Source organism: Chinchilla lanigera, unplaced genomic scaffold, assembly GCF_000276665.1.
Source record: "Chinchilla lanigera isolate Chin_1 unplaced genomic scaffold, ChiLan1.0 scaffold00048, whole genome shotgun sequence".
In the NCBI taxonomy this organism is placed as follows: domain Eukaryota; kingdom Metazoa; phylum Chordata; class Mammalia; order Rodentia; family Chinchillidae; genus Chinchilla; species Chinchilla lanigera.
The window spans coordinates 8,948,770-8,965,412 of record NW_004955449.1 but is presented as its reverse complement, the minus strand read 5'-3'; the positions used below and the strand labels follow the sequence as shown (position 1 = coordinate 8,965,412).

General features: G+C 35.8%; 1 protein-coding gene across 3 annotated transcripts in view; it reads right to left on the bottom strand.

Moving 5' to 3' along the window:
• The window catches only part of Scn3a (sodium channel, voltage gated, type III alpha subunit), a 112,851-nt gene that overhangs the window by 43,892 nt on the left and 52,316 nt on the right, over positions 1-16,643 (bottom strand). For 2 of the 3 annotated variants that reach the window (XM_005393301.2, XM_005393300.2), the window contains exons 12-15: positions 12,323-12,613; positions 5,966-6,166; positions 4,709-4,841; positions 3,234-3,472 (exon numbers count right to left, since the gene is read on the bottom strand). In XM_005393301.2, the coding sequence (XP_005393358.1) occupies positions 3,234-3,472; positions 4,709-4,841; positions 5,966-6,166; positions 12,323-12,613 (864 nt within the window). Of the gene's footprint in view, positions 1-3,233; positions 3,473-4,708; positions 4,842-5,869; positions 6,167-12,322; positions 12,614-16,643 lie in introns of all 3 variants that reach the window. The other variant, XM_013518814.1, reaches the window with a different exon arrangement.

The following is a 16,643-nucleotide window of genomic DNA, read 5'->3' as shown; positions in this document are numbered from 1 at the left end:
GGGATGGGTATTATTGCATCCATTTCAATAACAGTAAAGAAAGACTCAGATTGTGTATCATAGTTTCCAGACAGCATATTATTCTTAAACACTGGAAACCATAGTCAAATCCAGTCTACCTGATTCTAAAGCTTGTGCTGTTTCACAAAAACATGCTCCCTGAAACAGCCTTTTTGGGAATGAAACCACCCATGGGTTGGCTATTTGTTGAATGACCTTTATGAGAACTGGGGGAGATACAAAAGAAAGAAGGGACATCACCTTTGCCACTGCAGTAATTGTAAGTTACAACACTATAGTAACTTATAATAACTACAGTAATTTATATCAGGCATGGAATCAAAACACATAGCATAATAAAATATCTAACATTATGCACAAGTGCCGTAGGAGTTAGGAAGAGTTTCAACATGGCCTGAATATTAAGTTAGAGGAGACATCCTTAAAGTGAACCTTGACCAGTATGAAGAATTGAGATGAAATAAATGAGAATTCTATGTATGAATGTTGAGAACAGTGAACAATGAAATATCTTCCAATACGTAAATCTGTAAATATTTGCATGGTGTAAACATTTGCATAGTGCGGGACAGGGTTAATCTGATTGGGCTGATGGTGCCTGCTCAGGAAACAATGGTGGTAGTAATAGAAATATTATATTAATGACATTTTAGGATAAAAAATATATTCAAAGAGAAATAATGGGCCTTCACAGCAAGGTGATATAAGAAATGAAAGGTGTCACATGCCAAAATGCCAGCGCTCTGGCAGGCTGAAGCAGGAGAATCATGTTTGAGCCTAGCCTGGGCTACTTTGCAACTTAGCAAAACACTATCTCTAAGTAAAAGATAAAAAAAGACTGAAGAGTAGCTCAGTGTGAAGGTGCTGGGGTTCAATATCCTGTACTGGAAAAGAAAAAGAAACAGAAAAAGAAAAGAATAAGTAAGTCATCAAGAGCTACAATATTTTCTATCTTTGGGGCTAGAAGGATGCAATAAAGTTAACATTAAATACAAGTGAGGCTGAGAGTACTTCCAATAAGTGGTGATAAGAGGATTTTTCATCTCTGTATACAGGGAGTTTAAAGTAATCCAGTCTTTGAGTAATCATTTGGTAATAGCTGGAAAATACTACTGGGTCACAACTTATACTGCTGGAGTTAACAATTCCTGCTGCTACTGAGTACACAAAAACAATGAGGGAAAAACATACCCTTAGTAGGTTTAAGGATCCTCCCCCCAGTAATGAAGTCCAGTGGATCACAGAGAGCAAAGAAACAAAAACTCATTACAACATGTGAATAATAAAGAATACATTGATTGCCTGAGCCAAATAATGCAGAGAAGGTGAGGTCACTTACTAGGATACACATTTGTGGAATTCATCGCCCACTGTTCTTTAAAGGTCATATTTTCACAAGATCTCACATCCTACCGATGCTGATTAAATAGAATTGTGTCAGAGTTCTGTCTTGAGAATCTTTGAATTGGAACTCAAACACAGCTCTACCATTTTCTAGAGCAAAGGCTGTGAGATGCAAAAACTGTGAACTGTGAGACAAAAGATGCAGGAAGTGCTTGGGCTACCCCCAAGACTCAACAGCGGCTGCTACTGCACCTCAACTTCAGTGCTACTGTTCCCAAGGTTTCCAGTTCACTTTACTTTCCATTTTGTGGGTCAGTTCCTTCCTTCCCTAAAGCCGAGTTGAGTTGGTACTGAGGAAAGTCTTGATTAATCATTTCTGTAATGCGAACTCATACTATCATGTTGAAACTCTTAGAGAAAGGATGAGGGAGGGAGGTGGAATCAGAAAAGAAAGGAACTAATTTTTTTATGGCTTAAGCATTTTACATATAGTCATGAGTAGCTTTTTTACTGATGAAGACCTGAGGCTCAAAGATAGTAAATAACTTCCAGAAATCCCCACAGTTATTAAGAATCTGAGGACCAATGTGAATAACCAATTTGAAGATATCAATATGTAACACAACATTGTTAATTTTCTAGCACCTTGTCTGAAATTCTGTATTGTTTGTACTGTTTCTGTGTTATTTTCTAAATGTATGTGTGTTTGTTAACATGTTTTTGTTCTTTTATCTTTAAAATAAAGAAAAAAAAAGGAATCTAAGGACCATACTTTTTTGGAAGTAGTGTGTTGAGTAGTGACTTTCCATTAAATGAGATGGAGATTTCTAAGGCAAAACTGACATGAATAAAAAGTTACCTTCCTTAAGGTTAGACATTCTAATTCTAAGGGCACATTTAATCATGACAATTGGAATTGCTGAACCTCAGCACCGATTAGATCCCTTTGATTAGACAGAATAGTGCTATCACTACAGCTTTTAACAAGCCAAAGGACATCCATTCACATTCATGACTATACCAAGAGACAGTGTACTCCAGGCATATATAAACTACTCCTTAGAAACTACACTGTTCCTTAATTTTTACTTGAAACATTTCCAGGTGTTAGGCACTAGGGACATAGGACAGCAAAATAAACATAATGACTAATATGCTATGATTATCTATAATGTTTTTAAGTACTAAAATTGATATATTCCATTATAAGCAAGCGTAACTTTATGAGGAAGAGGTATGTGACTTCTTGAAGGTTGTAACTTAAGAAAACTGACCTAGCATGGAGGTCACAGCAGGCACACTTGTCTATCCAATTTGTATAGCTTTAAGTAAAATGTATATACACACATAGATACAGAGGCAAGCTCAAGTAACTGAAACAAAAGTATTGCTAAATTACAAACACATTTTTGCAAACTATTTCTCCTCCTGTATGATATCACTGAGGCATTTTATTATGTAATTCAATTTAAAACAATTATGCTTTTTTCCCCTTTAAAACAAAAGTCAATCCTTGTGTCATCTCTTCCATGTATGATTTCTTTTAGGGCTGTTGGAGTCAAAACTTTGTAGAGTCAGAATATCACAATTTCTCTGGACCTACATTTCCAGTAAGAAAAACTGTGAAGACAGTGATGCATTAACAACTATAACCATGATTAACCGGCATAGACATGGACCTAAACAAACAATATTGAAACCAGTTGACTCTGATTTCTGAGGTTTCCTGTAATTTTCCTTCAGATGTTTCTTTCTCTGAAAAAAGAGGGTGTAGTTTTTCGACTTCAACTCAGCACAAATTATATTTTCCTTTGGATTATCTCTCCCACTCCTCCCAAAGAAAGTGAGTAAATTTCAAATGAACTTACCAGGTTCCCTACAGTCAACACACTACTGAATTGATCAGTCATGGGGTAGTGTTCCATGGCCATAAAGAGAGTATTTAAGACAATGCAAATAGTGATGGCAAGATCCACAAATGGATCCATAACAATTAAATTCACAAGATGCTTTACTTTCAACCATGCATCGCAGCAATCCCAGATTAAGAACACATTGGCAAATCTATACCAGCATGGCGGACATTTCTGTCTAGATTCTTCAAGTTCTGGGGAGACAACAAAGTTGAGAGGCAAATAACAATAAAAATAAACTATTCTTGCCAGCAGATTTCGTTTTTTGTTTGATAAATCTAATGCTTATACTTGAAAACAGACATTCACAGTAGATAAACAAACTTGAGATGACAATCTTATTAAATTTTTCCATAAAATACTATTTTAAAATATCATTCACATAAACTTTCTTTTTTTAATTACAAGAAATAAGCACTTGGAATATAATTTATTTCAAAGTAACTAGTGACAGAAAATAGAGTTCTAAATAAGCTTTAGAACAATGTTAAATTTAGTAAATTATTATTCTTTAAAAGTGCCTTTCCAAGAACACTATCTAAAGCTCTGATCCTCATTAACATGTGTTTCTTATTGTCTCCTCTGAATGTCTCCAAATCAATGTTATTATTCCACATGGTAAGAATGTAATATGGTTTTTCTTTTCAATATAGATTCAGACCCAAATCTATATCTGTGATTTTCTAGCTTCATATATGAACAAATTACCAGTAATTTTAATGGACATATCCTGTTATAAATATAATATTATATTACTATTTGGAAATCCAATATTTCAACACAACACATACAAAATGTAATTGGTCTTTTCTAGAGAGAACATATGTTACAACTGAATTCTATAATTGAGTTACAAATTACAGTACTAATGTAATATTTCTCTGAACTCCAAGAAATAAAGATTTGCTGGATGTATGGGCAGGGAAGTAATAGTTGCTGACCACTTCTGCGTATTTAAATCGACAAGTGTTAATGTTTCCTGTCCCACTGAGGAATGTTATGATTGCTGCGTATCTACAAGATGGAGGAAATATATTTTTAGAGTCCTTAATGGAGTGGGACACCAATCTTAATTTGTCTAACTCCTTTACATTTGTCTCTGTGACATTATTGCATGTCCAGACTTTAAAAACCTGGTGTTTCCTCTGTCTGCAGAAGACTAATACGTATTAGAATGAATCTTCACTGCTACAATGTCAAATGGCAAACTATCACTCTCCACATGCAATAAACATCCAAGTGCAAAATAAATAGACTGGAATTGTTTTATAATCTATATTTAGTAATAAGGAACTCTTGTTATCATACACATATGTCTATAATAGAGTTGTAATGTTGGAAAGCAGATACCAATTACAGCAAGAAGAAAGAAGAGCTCCGCGAAACCTACGATCACTAGCAAGCGAACTCTCTCATGGCATGTTTCTTACCCTCCATCGTGTTGGTCAGGATGCTGGCTATGCTCATGGCTCTCTGCCTTCCAGAGGAATCCTCCAGCATTTCCAGTGAAATCTGGTAAGAACTTAGCCTTCTTTTTCTGACTTCTGTCTCCGTGGTGGTGCCCTGCAAACCAAATACCAATAACTCAAACCACTCTTTTCAGTGAATAATATAAGACCACATATATCTCTTTGGAAAACCATGCTGCATGCAATTTTATATGGATAACAGTTTTTAATAATTGTTGGTTATGTTATAAACATTTTGTAAAAAGTCACACATGATAGCCTTTCATGAGAATTCACTGGTTGGATGCAATTATATAGGGCAACTGTGTTACAGAAATATTTCAATTAACATGTCAGAGTTTTCAGGGAGAATTTTCTAAGCATGCCAGAGTATGTCATTATTTCATTCAAATAAAAGCTGTTTTTCTTCTTATATCAATTATTAACAGCCAGCTCAATCTTCCCCCAAAGTAAATGCTATTGTATAGTCTCAAGGCTGAATTACTCCCTTTGAGGCTATATTGATATACATGGGCCAAATTTTTGCCATGCACAAACACAGATGTACAATGAAATGTGTGTGCTTTCCTGATATTTCTTTAATTATTTCTATATGTCGTCCTACACAAAATCAACATTTTATTTTAGAGACATTTTAAATTTTAAATAGAATACTGACAGTTTTGTTAAAACTGACCATTATCATTATATTGGTCATTGCAATATTTAAGAAATATGAACTTTTTGGAGTATGAATAGACAATTATATAACTTTGGGTGAACGTACATCTAAGATAAAGATTTGATTGTCAAAGCACTCATTAATTTGTATTGGTAGGTCTACTGAATTTGCAGATAGGTTTCATCCAAGATTCTCAAAATTGGGCCTTTTAACCTAAAGCATTTGAAAGCTAATGGCTTTATACAATCCAATTGGTTCTCAAAATTTTGTTTCCCATTCAGTTAGTCATGTGTTGTTTTGAAGGACTCTTATTTTGGGGGAGCAAGATGGTATAACAGGCTAAACTGTCCAGACCTTGATTATTTTGATTGCTGTATAATGCCAGTAGTAGCTACTTTATCTATTTTCACCTCTGGCTGAAGTGGTCCAGTAGGTGACGTTAGAGTTGATGGTCCACCCACCAAGGAAACCACACCATTGCAATCCACAGTGCTGTGCATCTTCCCATTTGCTGGAAGCCCTGGCACCATCCTGGATGACATACTGGCCTGACTAACGTTACTGTTGCGTCGCTCTCCATGTCTGGGCGGCACAAACAGTGAGTCTCTCCTGCTCTCGCTGTCTTCAAAGGTGCTGTGCTCATCATCAGCGAAGTCATTCTCAGATCCCACATCCTTGGCCCGTCCTCTGAAGCTGAAAATGCTTGTTTTGCTGTTGCGTCTTGGGGAAAACAGGGAGCCACGGATGCTCAACAGAGACTGAGGAGAGAGTGAGGAGGACAGGAATGGGAAAGGGAGCAGCATGTGCGATGGGTTATGATTGTTTAAAAACATATTTTAATACTGTAGAAACGATTCATCTTTAGATTGCAGTAGTCTTGCTCTTAAGCATAGGTTATCCAGTTTATATAGAGCACATACCATTGGGCATTTTTATTAGAGTATAATAATACTAACTACAAAGAATGTTGTTTTGATTAGGAGCTGACTTGCAATCTACAAAGTGCCCAGCCATTGTATTTAATGTTCACTAATTTAATCTCATGACTTGGGTTGTGTTACCAGGATGTGGCAGGGGAGGCACTAGAAGCTGTGGGGGATAAATGACTGTTTTTGGTGGCCGCGGTGGCTAAACAGCTAGTGAATGGCTTCCAGTTCTCAGTGCTGAGACCTGAAGGGCTTGCAGCTGGGAGAATCAAATTTTGGCTCAAGTGAGGTTGTTGAATCAAATTTAAATATTTGTGTCAAATATTTTACATTTGATAAGTGTAGCATTAAAAAAACTCTATTATCTCTCCATTTTCTTCTTCTGGATTCTAAAATGAAGATCTCTGAACTTGTATGTCTCTCTCCACATAGAAATAAATCATAAAACTAACCTATGGTTCTGTCTTGCAAATCTTAGTATTTTCCTGTTGGCAACCAACAATTCACTTTCCTTGACAGGTTATATGTCATAGCAAATGCTGCATAGAGGATCCTTAAGCCACTCAATATATCATCATTTTTTTCAAAATTTAGTGCTGGATATGATGGTATAGGCTTGTAATCCCAGCACTCAGGAGGCGGAGGCAGGAGGATCACTGAAAGTTTGAGGCCCGCATGAGCCACATAGTGAGTTCAAGCCCAGCATGGAGCACATATTGGGACCCTGCCTCAAAAGACTAAAAAAAAAAAAAAAAAACCTTAGCTTGAAGAAGAAATACATCTAATGAAATTTTGCCAAAGACGTTGATGTGAAATGTAGCTCAGTCTTTTGATTTTATTTTAATTGTATTAAAGTGAACTAGGTTGTTCACAATTTTTCCTAGTCTTTTTTTGTCCGTCTGTTTGTTTGTTTTTTGCTGGAGGTAAAGCCCAGGACTTCATGCAGGCAAGGCAAGGGCATTACTGCAGAGCTACATCACTGGCCCACAAAAGCATTTTATTATAGATAGTCACAAATAAATCAAGTAAATAATTTTCTAATACCAGAAAATGGGGATTTGACTTTAAGTTCCTGCTATTTTTGAATGGATTTTAACTTTGTGATCAGCGATAGTTTTCAAGAATATGTGTCTTCAGTCTTCAGAGTATCTGTGAACTTTCCTCATCACTAACACCACAGTGTTCCTCTGTGGTCCCTCTACTTGCTCTCACTTCCTTCCCTATCCCTGTCCATACACACTGTTAGGACTTATGTCTAGATGTTCCCCCGAGCCTCATGCACTCAGAGGCAGGGCTTTGGGGGAAGGCTGGATCATGGGTACATGACATTAGATTATGAGTATATGCTAACTGGATTAGTCCACTGACTGGTTTATCATGGTTCTGGGTATGGAAAATGGGTGTGCACAGGATCAACCAATAGGCTTGTAATCTGAATGGAATAAAACGGGAAAGGAAGGCTTGTTGCTGCTTCCTGCCTGCCACATCACGAACTATTTCTCCTCTGCCATGCTGCCCAACCTTGGAATCAGCTGACTGTGGACTGAAATCTCTACAAACTGTGAGCTAAAATAAACCTTTCCTCCTTTACCTTGTGGCATCAGGTATTTTGCTGCAGCAATGAGGAAGTACCTAAGACACATATACATATAGGTACATATGCATACAAAAACTATTACATGCATATGCCAGCAACAAATGTACTTGGAGATTTCCTTTCTTTACATCATTAGTATCAAATAAGTAATATGGAAAAAACAGTAGGGAAAACAGACTCTATCAGACTATTTTTGGTCTCTTTGCCTAATTAGGTCAGGCTGATTTTCTTATGCCCCATTTTTAGCTCTATTTCTATGGCTTTTCCAGGACCACGAATTACCAGAATAATTTTTGTTGCCCTCTGTCTCAGTGATCTTCTTGAAAGATGCTATTATGAAATGTGCTGTTCCTTTGGATTTGGTTAAACCCTCCACAGGAACTCGTGGCTAATCAGCTTATTTAATTTGTGGCTGTGTCTATGTGGCATTCAAGTGTGTAGTAGAAATACCTACCTAGTGTCAGACCACAGTTAAACTGATTTCCCATTAAAGTGATCAAGAGATTACACCCTCCTCATTAATAATAAATGCTAATGTTTTCAATCCCCTAAGACTCTAGTTAAATTACCATTATACTATTGGTTATGTTGAGAACTCGTTTTTCAAAAAACTTTAGTTTGTAGGCAACTCACTTTGAGTGTTTAAAACACACATTTTGAGGTCTCATCTTTCTAGAATTGTGATTCACTAAGTAGGTACTGTGGTTTGAATGTGAGTTCCACAAGTTCATGTGCTGGAATGCTAATCCCTCAATGTGGCACTGTTGAAAGTTGGGATTTAGTAGGAGATGTTTGGGTGACGGGGTGGAGCCCTTGTGAATAGATTAGTGATTTCTCATGAATGGATTGGCTATCACAAGAGTCTGGTATCTTCTTTTCTTTTCCATTATGTATCAATTTGCTCTTTCACTCATGAGATCCTTGTGATAAGCTGAACAGATGCTAGCGCTGTGCTCCTGAACTTCCTAACCCCTATACCATGAGTCAAAGACCCCTTTTTTCCTTTGTAAATTACCCAGTCTCATGTATTCTGGTACAGTATCAGAACAAAGAGTAAAACAGTAGGAGACAGGATTCAAGAATCTGAATCTCCAACACATATTCCCAGTGATTCCAAATGCAGGTGGACCTAATTCTTCACTCAGAGAAATACAAACTTACATTATATTATGATTATGTTTTATACGAATCCCTAGGATGGTTCAATGTAATCACCTTTGTGAAACTTTCTAAAAACTGAAAATGCATCTATATGGCAGTAGTTGGGAGTACACTGTAGTTTAACATCTATAACAGATCTGGTACATGCTTTAATTTGCATGTTTTTATGTTGGGGTATTTTCAGAGGCGTTTCAAACCTTTAGGTTTATTTGAAACTTCTATTCACTCTTTGGAAAGTGTAATAATGGGCGTGAGCACAGCTTTCAAGGCAACATAGACCAAAAAAGAAGATAACAGAAATAGTACCCAGAGAAAATAAGCTAAAAATAACACGCTAAAGATGCAGCAAAGAGGAGGGAATACCCACAGCTGTGGCAACCCTTTTTCTAAGAGGGAAGAAGAGCTTTTATGTTGAACAGAAAGCTCTTTTCACTTCAGGCCAGCCATGGCACAAATTACAGGTATCTTGTTTGTAGAAATCTTCTTCTAAGAGGATAACTGTGGACTTTTAAAAATTTTTTCAGTAGCAAAAAGGAAGACACAAGAATTAAGTCTGTATAACATTTCTGTGTGGAGGGTCGGGATTAAAAGTTGGCTGGGAAAAGTCAAGAAGGAAGATGCAGGAATTTCAACTTGTTCATATGGAAACATGTACAATGAATATTTGTTGGAATTACTCACTTTAACTTAAATATTCACTCCATCTGTTGTCTCTGCCAAGTCATCAACTACATTTGGTTTGAACTACAAAGCTTCTAGTTTAAATTAAATAGCCTCAGCATGTTCAAACAACATAAAGATTTTAAATTTATGTTACTAGAGGACATTTTGCCCATAATTTATGGCCTTTCTGCTTTGACATTTTCAGAAGTTGGATTTTTTGAAAAATATGTCCTCTCCATCTTATGCTTCCTGTCCTTGCCATCCAGACAGGTTCTCTTTCCTAACAGAGAAAGCCCTTTGCTCTTTACAAAGCAGGAGTATAAATTGCTTCTAGCATATTTCTGTTTGTGAATTGTGTTAATGCCCTCTTGCCTATCTTTATTAGGATCTGTAAATTCAATGCTAATCAGTTCTTTTGGTTTTGAAATACTATCCATCTATAAAATGAACTCACATACTGTGTGCATGTACTGGTGTTGCTGTTAATGCTAAAACTGGCTGTCCGTTAACTTCCCTCTGTGCTACCCTGGGAGGTTTGCTCAGCCCCTCCACCCCAGGACTCCCAGTCACTCTTTGAGCTTTGCAGAATCACTGTTAGGTGTTGCACTTTCTCCCCCATCAGCCTGGAATACTGGTCTAGGCCATAGCTTCCTTCCTTGTCTCTTTGAGACCTCACTCAAAATGTGCCATCTACTGCAAAGCCTTCCTAAACCACGTTATTTAAAATTTTGATTTTGATTGTGGTTCTTAATCCCATCATATTGCTTTATTCTTTTATAACTTTGAGCACCTTCCAACATAATATGTTGCTTTTATCTGTTTTGCACTTGCTAACATTTAAGAGAAGTTTCCAAGAAGTGAATGAACTGAATCTCTTTGCTAGCTGAAGCATATCCAACATGTAGAACTATTCCTTTCTGCCACATAGTAGGTGATTAATAATTTTAAGGTGATGAATTTACTCACAAGTTTAACTTTATAATAAGGGAAAACACCATGTTACAGACATAAATATACTATTAAGTGTATAGATTTACAAGTAATTGAAACTACTCAAATTTTTCAGTTTCTTTTATTTGAAACTGATTCATCAATTTTATCTCAAGACTCATTGCCACACAGTGTTTCTATTTATTGGTTAACTCTCCATAACTTTCTAAAGTGGGCATTATTACCTAATTTTTCAGGAATTACAAAGTATAAATGACTTGATCAAGATTATAAAATTAGTGTGAAGTTGATACATGAACATACGCTTTTGTTATGTCAGTCATTATGCTACATTGACAAATACTACCCATCACTCCTACTAGCTTTAAGAATACCAAAATATCCACAGTGACACTTTAATAATAATAACAGTCCTTGGTCTGGGAGACTGACTTCTATACAGAATTTCAAATTAATTCCAAATGTCATTGAAATATATTGATAAAATATCATATTTCATATTTGTATTATGCAAGGTAGTAGTAGTTGGATCCATCAATAATAATCTTATCTGTAGAAAAATTTTTTATCTTAAAACTCTTTTGGTCTGCATGTCTATTTTTTCCTAAATGGAGTGCAAGTTCCAGATTATTAATATAGAGATGATTTTTATTTATTAAAGTATGCTTTGCATCTTTACTATAAATTATAAAATCCTGATCACTTGTGTACCATCTTTTCTCTCAATGAACAGCTAACCAGTATGCTAGATTAAATTTTGTGATTATCACTCTTACTTTTATTAAAGTATTAGTCCTTATAGAAAGGATATCATACCCCTTTGTTGATTTGAAGTGTTTGCTTTAAATTAATCATACAAAGTGTCTTTTAAAACATTAATCCTAAAGTATCATACCAGCTCAGATTAACCTAATTAGATGACTTTGACTTTCACAGCATATGAAATTTTAATAAACCAAAAAGAGTGTTCAAGGCATAACTGTACTTATGACTGATCTCAGAACCATTTATGTTATTTAACAAGTAAAATGTATTAACAGCAAAGTGCATTTTTTAAAATTTGAAAACAGCTAAAGAATTGGATAACTGGTTTTAAATTGGACTCTTCAATATTCTTCAAAGGCATTTAGGTGATTATTTTATTCAAATGTATCATGGTAGACTAATGGAGACTCAGCTCAGCACAACCTACCCATCGAAGGTTAAAGAAAACCTCCAGAGACATTTCTTTTCAACTTTCACGCATATGTTACAGTTGCAGTCTCAGGTGCTATGGCAGAGATCCATTCATAAAGATAGGTTTGTCTGAAACCCCCAAACGGCAAAGGTGAACAAAAGCTAAAATCAGTTCAGTCGAGAGAAAATCCTGAGAGTAGGTTATACTCCCCCAAAATTAAGAAATACGATCTCAACATTATGAAATGTTTAAAGTTATGAGTGGTTTAAGTTTTAAAATCTCTTCTATGCACAATTTACAATAAGAATGTAAGTAGCTAAATGGAGTACCCTGCCTCCGCTTAAAGTCAGTAGTACGAACACATACCCACAGGATAGATGCACATCAAAAGGGAATAGCAAAGACAAAACACACAAGAGCATGTAGCAGACATCCCTACCTGGTGAGGGGAGCAGAACTTCTTGTCACCAGTCAGCCGGTTTCCATCCATGGAGAAAAGGAAGCTTCTCCTTTTGACACTGTCTTCTGATTCTGACTTGGGAAACCTGTCTCTCTCTCCTCTGTTGTTTCCTTCAGGATGGTCCCTCTGTCTTCTTTTCTTCCTTCGGTTCCTCCACTCCTTGGCACTTTTGGAGCTTAACTTGGATGCTTCAGAAGAACTTTCCAAGAGCTCTCCTAACCCACCTATCCCACTGAAATCGCGTGAAGCAGCAGATGCAGCTGCAACTGCCTGTTGTGAAACAAAGCCAAACACTGTTTAGAATGTGTAATTTGCACAACAGGTGACTGTGGTAGAGATCTGACCACCTAGGACTATTCACTATATGTGAAAATGATGTCTTCTGGTTCTCTTATTTTTCTTTAACAAGAGAGTTTATTTAATGACATTCCTTAAGTCCATGTATGTGTTAAGGCATGAAACCTGTGGTCTCACATATCTCCTGGATTGGATTAGTTTTTCTTCTAACTCAGTTGAGATTAACTTCAGTTTGGGGAACACTGGAGCTCTTAAAATTATTCTTTATACTTTAAAAATAATGTTTTCATGGTGTAGCTATTCCTTTGATCACTATTCCAATTCCATCCATTGGGTCACTCTCCCCATGTAAAGCTATGAACAACTGAGTGGTATTATTTTTTCCTTTAAATCCAAGACAAAACCCTTTTTCTCTTCTGTTTTCCGAACTCAAAATATTTAAAGTCTGTACTATTTTACCCCTGATGGAAATGGAGGGAATGTACTGGCTAGATTTTCTTCATCCATTATTTGAATTACATTTAGAACTAAGGTTCACATCTCTGGGGTAATGTTTATCTCAGAGAATTTATTATGCAGTACTTTTGACTTTTAAAATTTAAGTTTTTACATATTGTGCATTATTAAGTGATTAACATATAAATATAATAAATGCCTGAAATATTTTTCAAGAGATTATAAGAACTTCAAATATTTTTTTCAACATTTCAGCACTAAATTTTCACAAGCATTTTGAGTTCCACTATCTACTAATGAACTACAGCTAACTTTGAGGTAAAATATGGCAAGTGTTTTGTGTTTCCATGTATGGTATTTGTAGACTGGAAATGATTTAACCATGACTTCCAGATGCTATAAATCAACACTATGATGCACAGCAAAGCTGAGCTCTCATTAGGTGTATTCCTGTTTTCAAACAACCATAGAAGTAGGAATAATTTAATTATGAAAATATTAGTTACAGTTTTACATTTATCATTAAGAAATACAAAGAGATCTCATTTTATCTATGTTCCCTCTGGACTGTAAATTAGATAAAAATTTTGTCATTTTTTATATGAAGAAGGTCTGGAATGTCTCTGGCTATAAAAAGCGCTCAGTAAATGTATGGTGACTAAAGATTTTAAAAAGATGACTTGGCCTTGACTTTTCTAGATCTTATAAACCATTGTATGTCAGAGTGGCCTATGTGATAGCAACATATTTTAGGACAGAATGAAGGTGAAACACATGTACAGAGCTTTGGCAACACATTGTGCTTTATCCCCCAATGAAGTAGTTTTTATTTTTGAATTATTATTATTTTCAACTAAAATTGATTTTATTTTTAGCTGAAATTATTAGTATTTTTAACTAAAAATTTTTTAAATGTTTAAACAAAAAAAAAAAACTGTGCTCAATATTCTCTAGGATTAACATGACCTGAGAGGAAGGAACTATACTACTAAATATAGTTGAAATGTATATGTTGACCTAGCCAACACTATAAATGTAATACAAATATTTATTTATATAGAACACTACATTCATACAGAAATCTAGATCTAAAACTTGATAGAAGACAGTCTCTAGTCTTTAAATTTAGAAATTATAAAATATTTATAAAATTGATTGGATTTAGATAGCCAGATTTCTTCATAATTCTTGCTTCTCACTACCACTTCTAATATCATCTATTGCTAAAAATGAGGAATATTAAAGTATTTTATAATTTGATTATCTATGTATAATAATATGAACAAATTAAACACTTGCGTGTAGCAAGTCAAGCATAGTGACATACTACTTGATAGTAGGAGCTATTTAATATACAACATTCAATGAAGGAATGAATATAAATTTGTCATTTTTATTCAAATAAAGTCCTGAATTCTTCTTTCTCCCTTGTACAGATATAAACACAGTGATAATCACTTGTTTACTTATTTTTCCCTGGAAACAAAGGAAATGCTGGTAATAATCCCTTAGCAAAATCCTGAAACACATGTTTATTTAAATCACTTCTGGAATTTGTTTTGCACCAAACATGATTTCCCTACTTAGTTTGAGTAGCAGTTCAAATAACTCCGAACCAAAATGGATTTTTAAGGCAACAAAGGTAACCCCCAACACAACAGATTTTCAGTGTCACTCATCAACTCAAATCTGTCACTTGTTCCACTTACAGAGATTTTCCAAATCCCTCAAAGGCAGATGTTTCCTGTCATCTCTTGTGTCTGTCTACCTGTTTATAACCAGCTCCATGACACTACCAATGTCCTGTTTACTTGAAATAATAGTGACTCTTTCTACAGTCAACTTCCTGAATTTTTCTTGTAATGAATAACAAATTAGTATTTAATACTTACATAGATAAGAATATTTTTCTTAAGACATTTCTCTGTGATTCAAAATAACTTTATAACTCATGGTATGTGTCCTTAAAGATATAATCACATAACTAATACTTTGCTTATTTTAAACATAAAATCCCAAAGCCATAAAATAGCAGTTACACCTGTTTCAATTGTATCTCTAATTATATTAGATCTCCTAAATGCCATTTCTAATTTTGTTCTATAGTTTACTCTTTTTTTTTCTATCAGACCTATATATACTGTGATGAGATATGCTAACCTGAATAATATCAGACATTTAAAACCATAAATGCCAAACAATTACAGTGTTCTTGCATAAAACATTTATTTCTTTGTAGCGTTGACCTTTTTCCGTCTTTTAAAGTTGCATTTTATTTGTGAGTTTAATGAACTGAATATGTCATTTCTTTATGTCCACATAATGACTAGCATGAGAAGACCCTAAATAGAAGTTAAATAAAAATGGAAGTAATGTAGGCTTCGTGAAGTCATTAGGTATATAATGAGTTTTGCAAAGTTAGTGAGCTCAAACTAGGATACGCTACAGTACAAATAATTTCAGTGAGTCTTTCCCTCCCTCTTCCCCCAACTAATTTTGCCTTCAACTTCTTGCTCTGCTTCAACATTGGCTTTACCAGTCGTCATTCTATTTGTTGTCAATAAGGAAGCTTGACTTGGTACTGTACTGTCCTAATAAGTATTACAGCAGTTTCCCTGAATATTGTTAAGCTAAATCTGAGTCAGATTATGACTATTCAATCACTGGAATCTGATAAATAATTTTAAGTGGATAGAATTGACAATTTTAACTGAATTAATTACTATGCAGAGAAGAAGGATCTTTAAATGTTTATAAGACACACTATTTCTATACTCCTAAAGTTTACACTATTTAATCAAATTTATATTTTACCCTAAGTGTGGCTACATCTCAGATTAAATTTACTCTTGTATTATCTGTATAGCATTTTCAAGTGGACTATCTTGTCTCTTTTTATAAATAATGATAGAATAATGTTTTATAGGACAGTTATAGGCAATATATACACATTATTTTCTATAAAATATACTTTTAAATTGAAATTAGAAATGTCCTTCCTCTCTAAGTAGCTATCTTACTTTGCTATCTTATGAATGTTTTATTTATAGTAACAAAATAGAGGCACCCATCTTCGGACCGGTGGCTCACTCCTGGCCTCGTAGTTCCCTGGAAGGAGGGCTTCCGGTGCACAGGGAGCCACGGGTGGGGAGCGCCGGTCTTCGGACCGGCAGCTCACTCCCGGCCTCGTAGGCCCCCGGAAGGAGGGCTTCCAGCGCACGGGGAGCCATGGGCGGGGAGCGCCAGTCTTCCGGCTGGCTAGCTTCCTGCCTCATAGCTCCCGAAGGGAGGGCTCCCGGCACACAGGGAGCCTTGGGCGGGGAGCGCTGGTCTTCCAGCTGGCTAGCTTCCTGTCTCGTAGGCCCCCGGAGGGAGGGCCCCCAGCGCATGGGGAGCTATGCAGCGGCGAGCGCTGTTGCATGCCAGCCCTTAGGCCAGCCACTGCTGCCGCTCAATTGAGATCTATCATGACACAGAGAAACAGTGACACAATTGGCCCACCATGCACCGACTGCAGTTGCCCACCCACGGATGTGTGTGAATCATT